At 36.4% G+C, this 15,102-nt stretch overlaps 1 protein-coding gene across 2 annotated transcripts in view; it reads right to left on the bottom strand.

Moving 5' to 3' along the window:
• Positions 1 to 9,469, bottom strand: part of LOC141394081 (transmembrane protein 65) — a 158,491-nt gene extending 149,022 nt beyond the window's left edge. Inside the window, exon 1 of one of the 2 annotated variants that reach the window (XM_073967918.1) lies at positions 8,280 to 9,469. In XM_073967918.1, coding sequence (XP_073824019.1) covers positions 8,280 to 8,700 — 421 coding nt within the window. In that variant the 5' untranslated portion in view covers positions 8,701 to 9,469. The remainder of the gene's footprint in view (positions 1 to 8,279) is intronic. The other variant, XM_073967919.1, reaches the window with a different exon arrangement.
• Positions 9,470 to 15,102: the final 5,633 nt, after the last annotated feature.

Below are 15,102 nucleotides of genomic sequence, written 5' to 3'. Positions count from 1 at the left end.
GTCGACAAAGTTGAAGTTATTTCTGTTTCCAAAATTGTACATCTTCTATATTTATTTTTGACGTATTCAATTTGATTTTAAATAAATTTATTTTGTCGTTTGTCAACTTTGTCAAAACGTTTTGACACAATAGGAGGACCACAGGAAAAAATTGTAATCAGATGTTTGCTGTGTCCTACCTTCTAATGATTGTACCATGGATGCTCAATATGGACACGAACTACTACTGAATATTTGCAGGGCAATCAACAGATCAGACATTTTGCCGGCAAAGTTTAGGAAACCAGCGCAACATGTGGTATAACAATTAGTTATTGAAAAGAAACTCCATGTTTTATGTTTATTCTTCAGGTGAGCTTGAAGTTGAAATGGGCCAAACAAGTTGCAGGTAGGTATAATCGCAATGAAAACATTTTCCTTTAACACTTCAATTATATTTATGGAATAACATTTATCTTTTGTCTATAACTAGGTCAAAACACTTCAAACGATTGTGTTCGATGCACATCATTTTTAGTGGTATATGAATAGATCAGTGGTGGTTAAGAGATAAACATGACGAATAAACTCTATAATCACATAAGAAGTTCGGCAGGGAAGAAAGTTGAAGCACTTGCATAAAAACCCCATCATCGTAAATGAAATGTTGGAATGGTATGAGTTATAAATCGTACATCTTAAAACTAAAGGGCTGCCGTGTTTGCAAATGTTTCTTCGCATGTAGTACGAATCGAATGCAAACACGTTTTACCTTGGCCTAGGTGCAAAGTTGTGCATATTCGTCGGTATTTTGTTTGCGGTCAGTATCTCTGATAGATAGGAGATTAGTTTGATCACAATTTTGTTAAAAGAAGTTTTAGGGTCTATAAGTTTTATAATACGCATAAGAAGAGTTCCAAATTTTCAATTCGATACCAACAACAGAAATATTGAAAAAAAAGCAGTATTGCCTAAGGAAATCGGGTTTATCACTGGGGCGGCCGAGAGGTCAGGGAATAACTACCAAACGTATGTATTTATGAAGTTGGCCAGTAGGTAACCTCCATACTCCAAGTTGTGAGAAATAGGATATAAATCTATAAGAATTCTCTATATTAAAATTCCTGAAGAGCTAACATCACATGCACAGGTAAACCGGAAGGAGTTTGAGAAACACAAAATCCTTCGCATAATTTTTTGAAGACATTGGTGGTGTAGATATTACATGCAAATTCATTGGGTGAACTTCTGTTTGAAATCACAAGGTAAGACCAATAGAAAAAATGAAACCTCTCGTCTATAGCATTGACCGCGACAAATTGACCCTATAAGAGACCATTGGTTGTACATTTAATAACACCCTTGTAGCAACTCCTTTGGGGAAGCTGCGTGTTCTTCGATATCGGATTGACCCGGAACCACACAACACACGTGTTAACGCCAGCGGCTGCTACCCCTAGTGTACACATGTTCGTCACCCCAACAAAAAAAAAAACCATACCCACCGCAAAAAAGTTGCCCCGACCTCACAACTAAATTAGCACCTCCTCCCCACTTTTCACTCACGAGTAAATCGAAGCTCTGCTCAAAATTCGGTGAGATGCTGCGTGAACACAGCACCTAGTGAGTCGTCATCAGAATAAGCAGCAAACACGACAGCAACAACTCTGTAACACAATAACAATAACAAGCTGTGCCGTAGGTGTTGGTGGTCGACTTATCCAAAGACTTTGATACCGCAGACAATCCTCCGGCGAGGCTTGAAACGTTGGATAGTGTTTAACCTTTACCTCTCCTGTATTCCGTCCCCTCCAGACGGCATCGCGTTCGTAACTTATGCGGATGGTTGCAGGATCCTGGCGTCAAGTACCTTCTCTGATGACGTCTGTGAGATACTCAACTCCTATTTAACCGATCTTAACACCTTTTTCAGATTTCCGCCACAAAATCTACAGCCACTCTGTTCACTACATGGACGGCGCAGTTTGGAAGAGTTGGGTGTTGTTGTTGTAGCAGCATAAAAACCTACGTATAAGCATAGGTTTGATGCTGGGTTGGCAGCCGCTGGCCGAAACACTATGGTTTCGGGTCAATCCGGTACGAAAGAATCCGCTGCCGTGGGATTGAGAGTTGGATGTCGTGGTCGACGGTATCAGAATGCCGACTGCAAACAGTCCCATAATTCTAGGGGTCACATTCGGCACTATGTTCAAGACGTACGTGCACGCCACAGCTATCTGTGACAAACTGAAAAGTAGGAACAGAGTCCTCAAGTTCCTAGCCGGCAGTACATGTGGTGCAGATAAAGAAACCTTGTTGATCACATGTAACGCGATAGGTCGGTATGAGACGCCAGTGTTGTCCGCGAATAAAGTGCAGCGAGATCGAAAAATGTTCAAACCTGTCAGAATACCCACCTGAGAACAGCAACAGGGTGACTCCTCATGCTTTTAGTGCACGATCTTCCAGTGCAAAGATGTCATTGTCGACGGTAGCAGAATACCCACAGATAACTACTCCAAGATTCTAGGGGTCACATTTGACAGCATGCTCACGTCATCCAGGCATGCCACAGCTATTTGCGACAAGCTGAAATGTAGGAACAAGGGTCTCAAGTAGCCGGAAGCAATTGAAGATGGAGAAACCTTGTTGACCACATATCGACGCCTCCAAATAATACTATGCTAAGTCGACTTAGCATGTTTTCAAGTTCTTTACATTTTTATATTTAACGTCCTTTAACTTAAATTCTGTCAAATTTTGGTAATGATCGGGCAATCCGAACAGAAGTTATAAACAAATATTTACTTAGCATAGTACTGAAGGTCAAAGAAATTTCCAAACTTTTAGAGCTTGTCCTGCAAAACTCGCTTTTCAGAATTAGCAAACTATTATTTGGAGGTGTCGAACGTCCTTTAACTTAAATTGTGTCAAATTTTGGTAATGATCGGACAATCCGAACAGAAGTTATAAACAAATATTTACTTAGCATAGTACTGAAGTTCAAAACAATTTCCAAACTTTGAGAGCTTCTCCTGCAAAACTCACTTTTTAGACTTAGCATACTATTATTTGGAGGTGTCGATATAACGAACGATAGGTCGGTCTGTGAGTGCAATGCGATGGAAAAACATTCATACCTGTCAGAATGCTGCCCTGAGGACTGGAACAGGGTGCCTCCTCAAGTCTTCAGTGGACCATATACAAAGGAGTAGACAAAGATCCTTCCGGTACAGCAACCCATTGGCATGCTTTCGTTTCAATACTTGCTCGGGTTACCTAATCATCATATGGTGGATTGGACCCAACATACAGACATGTCAAGAGGGATCTTCATGATCTATTAATAGAGGTCCATCGTTACAAAGGAGAACCCCTATATCAGCAGGCCTATCTTCTTCTTCTTTATTTGCAAATCCGTTATCCGGATATAAGCGATCATACAATATTATTATAAATGTGTTATCCTATTTTATTTTATATTATACAGGCATAAACAGCTCTCTATTTTTGCCGCCGAAATCATGCTTCTTTCATCATGGCAGCCTGTCCAATCTTGTATGTTTTTCAGCCAGTTCAATTCTCTCCTGCCTCTTCCTCTTTTTCCTTCTATATTGCCCTTTATGATGGTTTGCAGGAGTTTATACTTTTCATTTCGCATCAGATGTCCCAAATATGCAATTTTCCGAGCTTTGGCATGTCGCAGCAATTGTCTATCTAAACCCATTCTGCGTAAAACGTCCTGGTTTGTTACATGATCAGTCCATGGTATCTTTAAAATCCTTCGGTAGACCCATATCTCGAAGGATTCAAGTTTTTTCTCATCTGAAATTTTAATGGTCCATGTCTCAACTGCGTAAAGTAGTACGGACCAGATATAGCATTTCACGAATCTGACTTTTGTTGAGAGGCTTATATCGTGATTTGTAAAGACTGTTTTGTATTTGAAAAATGCATCTCTGGCCATCTCTATACGACGTTTGATTTCCTTGGAAGAGTCCCATTTTTCATTTAACAATACTCCAAGGTATGGTAAATTAGTGACTCGCTCAATATTTTTATTATTAATTTTTAGTGTGGTGTGATAATGGTCATTTTTCTTACTCACAACCATGTATTTTGTTTTTTTAATGTTTATTTTTAGGCCATTTGCTTCGCTCACCCTTGTAAGTTTATCTACGAGCCTTTGTAAACCAGGTAGACTGCTAGCTACTATTACGGTATCATCTGCATATCGTATATTATTTATTGTTCGTCCATGTATTTGTATACCTATTCTTTCATTTTCCACGGCTTCCTTAAATATTTTTTGGGAATAGATGTTGAAAAGCATAGGAGACAATATGCACCCCTGTCTTACTCCTTTTGATATAATAATTTCGTCCGTAGTTTCGCCATTTATCTCAATCCGTGCAGTTTGACTCCAGTATAAGTTTTTAATGCATCTTATTTCCTTCTGCCCAACTCCAATATCTTTCAATATATCTATTAGCTTGTCGTGTTGAACTGTGTCAAAAGCCTTTTCATAATCTATGAAGCAAAGGAAAACATCTTTCTGGACATCTCTGCACTTCTGCACCAGTATCTGCATGGAGAGTAAAACCTCTCTCGTCCCCATGCCCTCTTTGAATCCAAATTGTGGTTCTCCCATAGCCTTTTCACATATGGGGTATATTCTTTTGTGTATTATTCTTAGAAAAATTTTTAGGATGTGGCACATGAGGCTAATCAGTCTGTACTCACTGCAATTCCTTGCATGCATCTTCTTCGGTATTGCTATAAAGGTCGATAATAACCAGTCATGTGGGTACTGGCCTGTATCATATACATTATTAAAAAGTTTTACTAATATTTGTATATTGCGTCCATCTATTAGCTTCAACACTTCGGAAGGTATTTGATCAGGTCCTGTAGATTTTTTGTCCTTCAGCGTTATAATTACATGCTCCACTTCAGACTCAGTTATCGGATTTCCAGCAATATTGATATTAACATTTTCGTTGTTGGATCGGCAGGCCTATCAAGGAGGTTTGAATAGCATCCACACAGATGCAGTAGTAGATGCCACAAGCAACTGTCCTGAAAATGCGGTCCTTGGAGTACATCCCCCATCTATCGCAGAATAGTTTTGGCACAACTACGCTTGGGATGGTGCAGCTGTCTAAATTCCTATATGGCAAGGATTGATGACACCGTGTAAAACATCTACTCAGCATGTTGTACAGACCCACACGACAAACTGCACCTTTTCAACTGCCCTGCCAAATCTACTCAACTAACTGCAGTAACTTTGTGGTTACATCCTATCGAATCAGACACATAATGAAACCTCCTACTACAACAACAGCACATGGTAGGTAACCTGATATTACAAAGTTTTTATTCTCAATCCATAAATTTTCTTGGATACAGCCATCTCTTGCTAAGCTTGTGACTGCAGCCTAATATGAGAAGGGGTTATTTCCGGAGAAAACGAAAAATAGTTTCTTTCCTACGATATCGATCTCTAAGCAATTAGGGCATCCAAAGTCGAATTAAATATGTTTACATCAATTTGGTGTGAGGAGTCGTTCCTTATGAGTCCCCCGGCCTACTGAGGCTTTTGGCCCAAACAACAGAAGAATATGGAAGGTGGATATTAGGGCGGCCCAAAAAACCACAATTTTTTTTTAACCCTCTATTTTCTTTCCATTTGATCCAAGAACCTTATATATGAAATTTGATGGCGATCGATTATCGTTAACGCATGCCACCAGAGCGATCTTTGTTTCCATAGTAATTTTTATTGGACCAATGGCGAAATTTCGCGAAAATACTTTAAAGGTCTCGTACAAATGATTTCTACATTTTCACAAAGTAGTAGCAGTATTCGGAGTTTAGTCGAAATAAGGAATTGGTAAAATTTTGTTTCGATTGGAAAATAATTGGTGCCTGTAGAGCGATTTCCCGAAAATCCGCCTTTGGCCACCATACAAAGTTAGGGGGCAAGGGTTAACGTTAACCGATCGCCATATAATTGCTTGTAAAGTCGGACCTCGATTTTCCGTAGTTATCGGGAGTGGAGGCATTACGGATAATCGATTTTCCCGGATAATGGAGTAACACTGTTTCTCATATATTTTTAATCAAAAAATATGCATCCTTGGAAATATTCATAAATAAGAGCAATTATGAATTGAATGTTAAGTAAAATTTCATATACAGTCGGACCTCGATTATCCGTAATATGACTAAAAACGATTTCTACATTTTCACAAATTTTTGCAGGATTCGGAGTTCGATTGTATAAGGTTTTTGGATCAAATGGGAAATATTTCCGTTTCCAAAAAATAGATTTTGACCTAACCTTTGGTTCTTATGTTTTTCCGGCCGCTGATTACATTTTTGATATTATTTAACCCTCAGGCGGTCATTTAAGGGGTCTTTTTGGTCCCTCCTCCTATAAAATGTGATCTTATCGGATCAAAATATTCTACAAATTTGTTCGCCATCAATTTTTACTATGGGTCCTAGAATACACCAAAACTCTATACCTTACCTAAACTCCAGATATGTGCAAAATTATAAACACATTTTAGGGTTAAGGGCGTACTTCATGTGAGTTTTTGCAAAATTGTCATACAAAGCATCATTTTAGAAGAATGCCGTCAAGGACAAAAATGTTCTCTGCTAAATTTCACTATAAGTTACCAAAGAAAAGATCTCTATTTGCATTACATACCAAGAAAATATCGGTATCAATTTTGCCAAAAAACCAAGAAACTAAAATAGGGTTGCAAGCTTCCACCATTTCTACAGTTTTGGAAATATCTGAGTTAAAATCACTTGGATTCCTTGCACTTTAGGAGTATAATATCTTTGGTAACTATACTGACAAGAATGCGAGGAATATTTTTCTTATAAAAATTAACCCTCGTGCGAGTCATAAAAGGGGTCCTTTTGGTCCCCTTTTCCACAAATCTTTAAAATCTCCTATAAAATGTGATCGGGTCAGACCAAAGTATTCTAGAAATTTGTTCGCCATAAAATTTTACTATAGGTCTTAGAATATGCCAAAACTCCAGATTTTACCCAAACGCCAGAAAGTGACCCTATACTATATTCTGACATTCTGAATGAAAGAAAATCTGTACATACCTGCAAGACAAAATATCACATAAAAACAAAAAGTGCAAATATGTGCAGGATGTTTCGATGGAAATTGGTAAAAAACACTTCCTTTTTTATGAAATGATAAATTACGCGGCCCAACTCGATCTTACAACTATTTTCATAACTTATTGTGAAAATTGATCTTGAAAAAAATTAACAAGTACGGACATCAATTTTTAAAGAACGCACAATTCATTGGCGACACTGAACATCTTTAATAAGTTTCACATACCTTTCATTACAATTACAAAAAGAAAATATTTAATAACCGTTGTTTATTTTGCATATTATCATAGATTTGTAAACAACTAAAATATTGAAAAGAAAAAAAATCCAAATAGGGTCACTTCGACCTGCTTTTATACCCACTTATTAAACAAGAAATGTATATATTTTTTCATAACTACACGCACTGGGATCCTATAAACAATATCTGACTCTTTTTCGTGTAAATTGACATTTTTTTTCGATTTTTGGCCAGATTTTTTGGAAAATCGGACACTGTGCATAGGCTTGTTTTACATAATAAGCTTATTGAATGAAGGTCTTTCATTCTTAAATTAAATTTTTATGAACATACACAGTTGTGGCCGTTGGAGGCATTTAGAACTTTCAAACCCCTATTTTGGGAAGTATACAATATCATCACTTCAATCGATATAAATTTCAGCATTATTCGGATATAAATTTAAGGTTGACATTAAGGAAGCATATTAAGACCGATGAGGCTCCTACCCATTGAGAATCTAAGGTGGTAGTTGGACCTTAAATTAAAAACGTATAATTCATTCTTTATATAGCTCATAAATATATTTAAAAATGATTTACCTAAAAGTGTACCTAAATAAAAATGCAGCTGTGTATAGCTAGGGCAGGCAGACACAACAGATAGACGACATACATTTAAACAGGCAAAAAGGATATGTAAACATCAAAGGGAAATGTGATATTTGTATGTACGACGTATGCAGCTACTCTACATACATATGATAGACATCAATCACAAAAGATGGTAATAAATAAATGATAAGGATTTATATTTCTAGGGGTTTGTTGATCCCTCTCCTTAACTAATAAATACATTTAGGAAAAAGAGGATAAAATAGATGATGATGCTCTTGTATAAATTTCATTCATTCATTACTTACCTTCAAAGCCCTCCTTTTGTTTTTTAGCCTCGTATTTGGCCAAAGCCAATTTAATGGCAGCCAATTCAGTTTCTTTTAGATTTGATATCAGATCAAGGGCCCTTTCTTCGCACAATGGGTGAGAACCCAATGGCAAAGATTCACGGGCGGCAGTAAATTTGGAATAGCTTTGGGCGGGATAGAACAATAAAGACGAAGACGTCGTCAATGCTGCTGGTGATAGCAAGGAGGGTCTATTCTTTTGGCTTAAATTGATGTTTTTGTTGCTATTGGATGACTCTGGCTCTGTGTGGTTTCCAGCTGAACAACAGGCTAATGTCAATAGACTTTGTTGTTGTTGCTGTTGTAAAGGGAATTGTTGCTGTTGCTTTTTTAATAAAGTTCGGCCAATTTGGCTTATAACTCTTTGTGTTATATGCATTTTGAATTGGAAATTAATTTTGAAATTTAAAACAGAATGTGAACTTGATTTTATAATTTTTCGGAATTTTCTGGTTTACGCTCCCCGCACCGTACCGCGTCGTATAGTAGTAAAATAAACAGTGATTTCTTTCAAAGCGCACCAAGCGAACGACCTTTGTTATTGTTGTTGTTGCAGTATGCGAGTAGTACGTGTTGTGTGTGCGTTTCTATCTTTATTTTGGTATGTTTTGATTATGAATTCAATGACGTCACAATTGTTTTAGCATTTCTTCATTATTTAATTGAATTTCTTGCTTATTTTCATTCGTAATAATACACAAGTAAGTAATGATGATGCACTTCACTCTTGTTTTGCAGCAAAAGATATCTTTAAGCGCGTAAAGATTTTTTTCATGCCCTTTTATTCCATTTAACTTCAACGTTCCGCCGCATAACAAACCGTTTTCATCCTCGGAATATTAAAGTCGTACTGACTGACTGACACAATAATATTTTCGTTTCTCCCTTGTTTTTGTTACGTCGTTTCGTCTGATAGCGCTGGCCCCGTAAGCTTTCCAAGTGGCTCGCATCTGTTTATTTATCGTAAAAGCTCTATGGATGAAAGCTTGGTTTGTACTCGCTTCACTCTTGCAGGTGTTTGAAGAATGTATTTACCAAGGATTTTAGTTTTATATATTTCTAAATATTTTTATTTAATTTTATTTTGACGGTCTCGGTTCGGTATGAAATAAGAAAAAACAAAACAGAATGACCAAAAACAGCTGTCTGATAAAGTAATCGATTAGCGTGTTTTGATTACTTTGGTGAGTACCCATTTCGTATGATTGTTATCGATAAATTAAGTTATCAGCAAACGTTATTTTTTAACGGACAGAATAATTTAAAAATAAAATATGAAAACTATGAGTAGGGAAGGACCACTTCAATGAGAAAACAGATGTTCCATGGTTTAATAATAAAGGTTAGCTAAAGCTTCCCGTCAATTTAATTTTTTCTTTCGACTGTTCCTAAAACGTCAAAACAATATACACAGTCTTTGTATGTGTGTGTGATGTTTGAATAATATGCCAACTATTTTAAAAACAATCGATTTCAATGATTTTCAAAATTGTTTTTAGAACATTTGTATGGAAGAAATCATTCTGCTTATAATTGAAACAAACATTTTATCATATCCACAACTCGATTATGTGGAGAAACATTGGCCCTTCATTCATTTTTCGCGTTTTTTATAAAACGCTCGAAATTGGTACTTTGTAAACAAACCCACTTGTTGCCTTTTTGTTTAGTAATTTTGAAGTTTTATGAATTCATGAAAAACAAGGGTTCTATAGATTTTTTTCATTTAAATCTACCTCTTTACTTATACCATGAGAATGAATGAATTAATAATGGTCAATTATTCAATTATAAGGCCACTTCCTAATCGAATACCTGCCTTAAGGCCTGCGTACATAAGCCGCTCTGCCTGATTGCCTTGCTTTCCTGCTTCATTTCTGACGTAATAAAAATAATAGAATAAAGACGAAATTTTGAACTGGGTTGCCATCAGTTGGAAATTGGGTCGGCCTTCTTTGTTCTTTTATTTTTTTATTGAAGCAGCAAAGCAAGGCAATCAGGCAGAGCAGTTTATGTACGCAGGCCTTTATGCCTTGTTCATACTAAGTCTTATGTCAGACTATGAAAATTTTCATTAACGTGAAAAAGAGTTTATATGTAAGAGGTATGAAGGGGGTGAAACTCTGTACACAAGGTTCTGTAATCTGAAATTATTCTTTGTGTTTAAGTTCGTTACTCTTAAACCAATGCAAAGCAATGAAAATATCAAAATTTTCATATGATTTCATATGTATGTGTGTAGACGTCAATGTAAATTTGGAAGAAAATGGCAAAAAGTTTACAATGAAAATTTTCATAGTCTGGCATAAGACTAAGGCTAATTCTCTCTATATTCGTTGTTCGAACCCAAATTACAATATAATTACTTAATTTCCCATACAAAATTTTAAGAACGAACAACATTGTTCAATTTAAATTACTCTCAGAACGACGATAAAATGTGTCCCATCTATAACAAATGAGAGAATTTATCGAAATAATTAATTATGACAGGAAAAATTAAAAATGTATTAAAAATCCAAACCTTTTTAAAAAAAACTTCAAAATATGAATGAAAAGTAAACGGTTTAACGACTAGTATACATTCAAATCATAGCAAATTTTTTCTTCTATTTCATTGTAGTTTCATTTCTTGTCCATCGTTTCAAATTCGCGTACAAAGTTAGAAACAAAAAATCAAATGCCTACCGGAAAGTCTGTATACCAAAAAGTTATTTTGGCAGGTCTCTCTCTCGTTAATTTTTAAAATAGAAAAATTTATGCTCTGTTCCAGGACCTGCCAGAAGCTACTACTTTTTACTACGATCACAGTTTTTCCTTTATGTTATCGAAAAAAATAGTAAAAATTAGTAGATTCTTGCAGTACTGGAACAGGCCATTCAAAATATGTATACTGAAAACACCAAAATTTTGAGAAACAATAGAAAACATGAATGAAAATAATATAATTTAATATTGAATAGATATGTATCTATCTCTAAGAAGGACAAATATTTTTTCAGTTCATATCAATTAATTTTAGCCCTTTTTATACCCTCCACCATAGTATGGAGCGTATATTAAGTTTGTCATTCCGTTTGTAACACATCGAACTAATCATTTGCGACCCCATAATGTATATATATTCTTGATCAGGATAAAATTCTAAGATGATCTAGCCATGTCCGTCTGTCTGTCCGTATGTCCGTCTGTTCTAATCACTCTAGCGTCCGCAATAATTGAGATAGAGTGCTGAAATTTTGCACCCGAGGGTCTTTTTTCTATAGGTAGGTCAAGTTCGAAGATGGGTCATATCGGTCCACTCTTTGGTATAGCCCCGGATTTGAGGTATTTTGACGTTCTTCGCCACATTTGCAGACCGAATTAGCTATAATTTGGCACTTAGGGTTCCTATTGATCAACAAACTTATATCCCAAAGGATATGGGCATAGGTCCATGTTTTGGTATAGTCCCCATATAACGGTATCTCCCGATTTTCGGTATTTTGAGAATTTTAGCCACAATTTTTAACCGAACTATCTGCAATTTGACATTTGAGGTTCTCAGTGATCAGAAAACACCCCCACCAAACATCGTCAACATAGGTTCATGTTTTGGTATAGCCCCCCATAAAACGGTACCTCCCACTTTTCGGTATTTTGAGAATTTTAGCTACAGTTTTTAACCGAAATAGCTGTAATTTGACATTTGAAGTTCTCAGTTGTCATAAAACATCTCCAACGAAACATCGTCAACATAGGTCCATGTTTTGGTATAGCCCCCATATAACGGTATCTCCCGATTTTCGATATTTTGAGAATTTTAGCTGCAATTTTCAACCGAACTAGCTGTAATGATCGGTATTTTGAGAATTTTAGCTACAATTTTGTCTATTCAAAAATAATCGTCAGTATAGGTCCATGTTTTGGTATATCCCCCCATATAACTGTACCTCTCGATTTTCGGGAATTTTCAGTGGTCGCGAAATTTCTTCACTAAAATTCGTCAACATGGGTCCATTTTTGAGGCTCTACATTGTTTTGATGAAACTACCCTCAATTTGACTCTTGAAGTTCCCTGCAGCTATAAAACTTTTCCGCCAAAAATTTTAAAGATAGGTTGACTCTTTGATATAGCCCCGTATGTGGTATTTTTCACCTCCCTGAACACATTATTTTAGATTAGATAACACTGTGCAACAAAATGGAGGTGAAAGTCTGGGGCACGGAAAATTCCTCTTGGGGAAGAAAGGCCTTGGTGTGTATATTATGAACCCCGAAGGACAGATCCGCCCTAAGTCGAACTTCCGCGTTATGGTGTGATGAAATTTTTGTTGGAGACCCTGTGGGCCATCATGAATTAGCGTTATATCTTTGTTCACTGTTGCTTAAGTGCTCTACAAAAACAACAAACAAATATATAATGCTAATTCATGATGGCGTACAGGGTCTCTTGCAAAAATTTCATCACGCCATAACGCTGAAATTCGACTCACGGCGCATCTGTCCTTCGGGGTTTTTAATATGCACACACCAAGGGCTTTCATCTCCAAAAGGAATTATCTCTGCCCCAACATTTGTGTAGGTGTCTATCCATTGTCGAAAAGGTGTTCCACCTAAAATTGTAAAAGGACCCTAATTATTCCATTTTAATTAAGACTATTTTATGGTGGAGGGTATAAAAAGTTCGGCCCGGCCGAACTTAACGACTTTTTACTTGTTTTTCTTCAAGTTCAGTAAACAAAAACGATGGAAATATGAATCATGTTGCTATGAATTGTGTACTATGTCGTATGAACCGGTTAATTCGTGTACGGAATTATGAGAACGAACGATGTGATTCAAATGCTGGTATGAACATGCCATTATAAATGCTCTGTTCCTGAACCTACGATAGTCGATGGTCAGACTAGCAAGGTTTCTTGAAACCAATTTCGGTAAAGTTTCTTTTCAAGTTTCGTTAGTGTCCACACTCGTTAACGTGAAATTTAAGATTTTTGCGTGTCCTCTTTATTTTACCATTCGCGTTTGTTGTGTTTCTCATACCAATAAAAGCAAAAAAGACATAAATAAACCAAAAAAACAACATAAAATAATTAACATTAATAATTAAATTAATATTAATAGTTAAATTTTCACTATTTCATTAATTAAATGTTTTTATTAAATCTTTTTATGTTTGTTTTGTTGTTAACGTTTGATTGAGAAAATAAAAATGAAAGAAAATGGAAGAAATAATCTTGCAACGAAAAACAAGAAGAGGCAACATAACAAACCCAGAAAACCATGTACATGGGTTTCACTACTTCATACCCCTCGCCTATAAACTTGACGTCGCCATGTTGAAATCGTGCTAGTCTGACCATCGACATAGTCCCAATTTACATTGGGCGATTTTACTTGCGGCAATTGTCATTTTGTAGGAGAGAGAGGTGAGGCATATGGTAACCCTTTGCCTCTCAGCACCCTCTCTCACCAACAAACTGACAATTGCCGCAAGTAAACTCGCCTAATGTAAATTGGGACATACAAAATTTTCCTTTATGATATCGAAAAAAAATAGTAAAAATGCCTGTTCCAGAACCTGCAAGAAGCTACTATTTTTTTACTACGGTAACAATTTTTCCTTTATGATATCGAAAAAAATAGTAAAAATTAATAGATTCTTGCAGTAATGGAACATACCACATACAATTTCAGTAAGTTCCGGCCCACGCTAGAGTGATTTCATTGAAAACATTTCATGAAATTATGCGTTTTTAGCCGGGGTCCACACTAGAGTGATTTCAATGAAATAATTTCATGAAATTATGTGTTTTATGCGTTTTGGGTGCCACCGTGGTGCAATGGTATGCACGCCCGCCCTGCACGTAGAATGTCGTGAGTTCGATTCCCGGCCCAAGCAACATCAAATTTTCAACGGTGGCGAAATACCCCTCAGTAATGTTGTCGACATTTCCTGAGTATTTCAGCCATGTAAAACTTATCTGCAAGTGGTGTCTTAAGGCACGCCGTTCGGACTCGGCGATAAGCAATAGGTCCCATATAATTGAGCTAATGTGAATCAGCAATTACAAATACTTGGTCTGTTCCAGAACTGCAAGAATCTACTAATTTCTACTATTTTTTCGACAACATAAAGAAAATTTGGTCTGTTCCTTTACTTTTAAAAATGGTAAAAGTGACAAAAGTAGCAAAACATATGAATTGTATCTGAAGTGGTATCTGAAGTAAGGGAACGCTTTTCAAGTAAAAAGTGGTAAAACTTGAAGAGCTTTGCACGTAAAGGAACAGATCTATTGTTATCGTAGTAAAAATTCGTAGATTCTTGCAGGTTCTGGAACAGACCAATTATTAATTTTGTATGGAACTCGATTTAAGGACGTAACCTATAGCTCTGCGTGTTGCGTGTGCGTTCAAAAATACAAAAACAAAATACATGTATTTGTTGTTGTTTTCAATTTGAAATACATGTATTTTGTTTTTGTATTTTTGAACGCACACGCAACACGCAGAGCTATAGGTTTCGCCCTAAGAACGAAATTATTTCATTGAAAACACTCTAGTTTGAACCGGGACTAATTAACAAAATTCCGATCATGAATAGCAACAGTGTTGTCCACTATATTGTGGCAGGTATGGTCACGTTGGTACTGCTTCGACAACATCTTCATGTGCTGATGTATGTACTTGTAAAATCTTCCTCTCCTCATGAAGATGGTCCACTATTGTCAATATAGCAGCTTGATTCCAATGTTGGATTTTTTAGGCGGCACCCCCCCCCCCCTAAAATGTTTAGTTT

Source organism: Musca autumnalis, unplaced genomic scaffold (assembly GCF_047663935.1).
Source record: "Musca autumnalis isolate F117 unplaced genomic scaffold, ASM4766393v1 scaffold_2, whole genome shotgun sequence".
Taxonomy (NCBI): domain Eukaryota; kingdom Metazoa; phylum Arthropoda; class Insecta; order Diptera; family Muscidae; genus Musca; species Musca autumnalis.
This window is presented reverse-complemented; position numbering and strand designations above follow the sequence as displayed.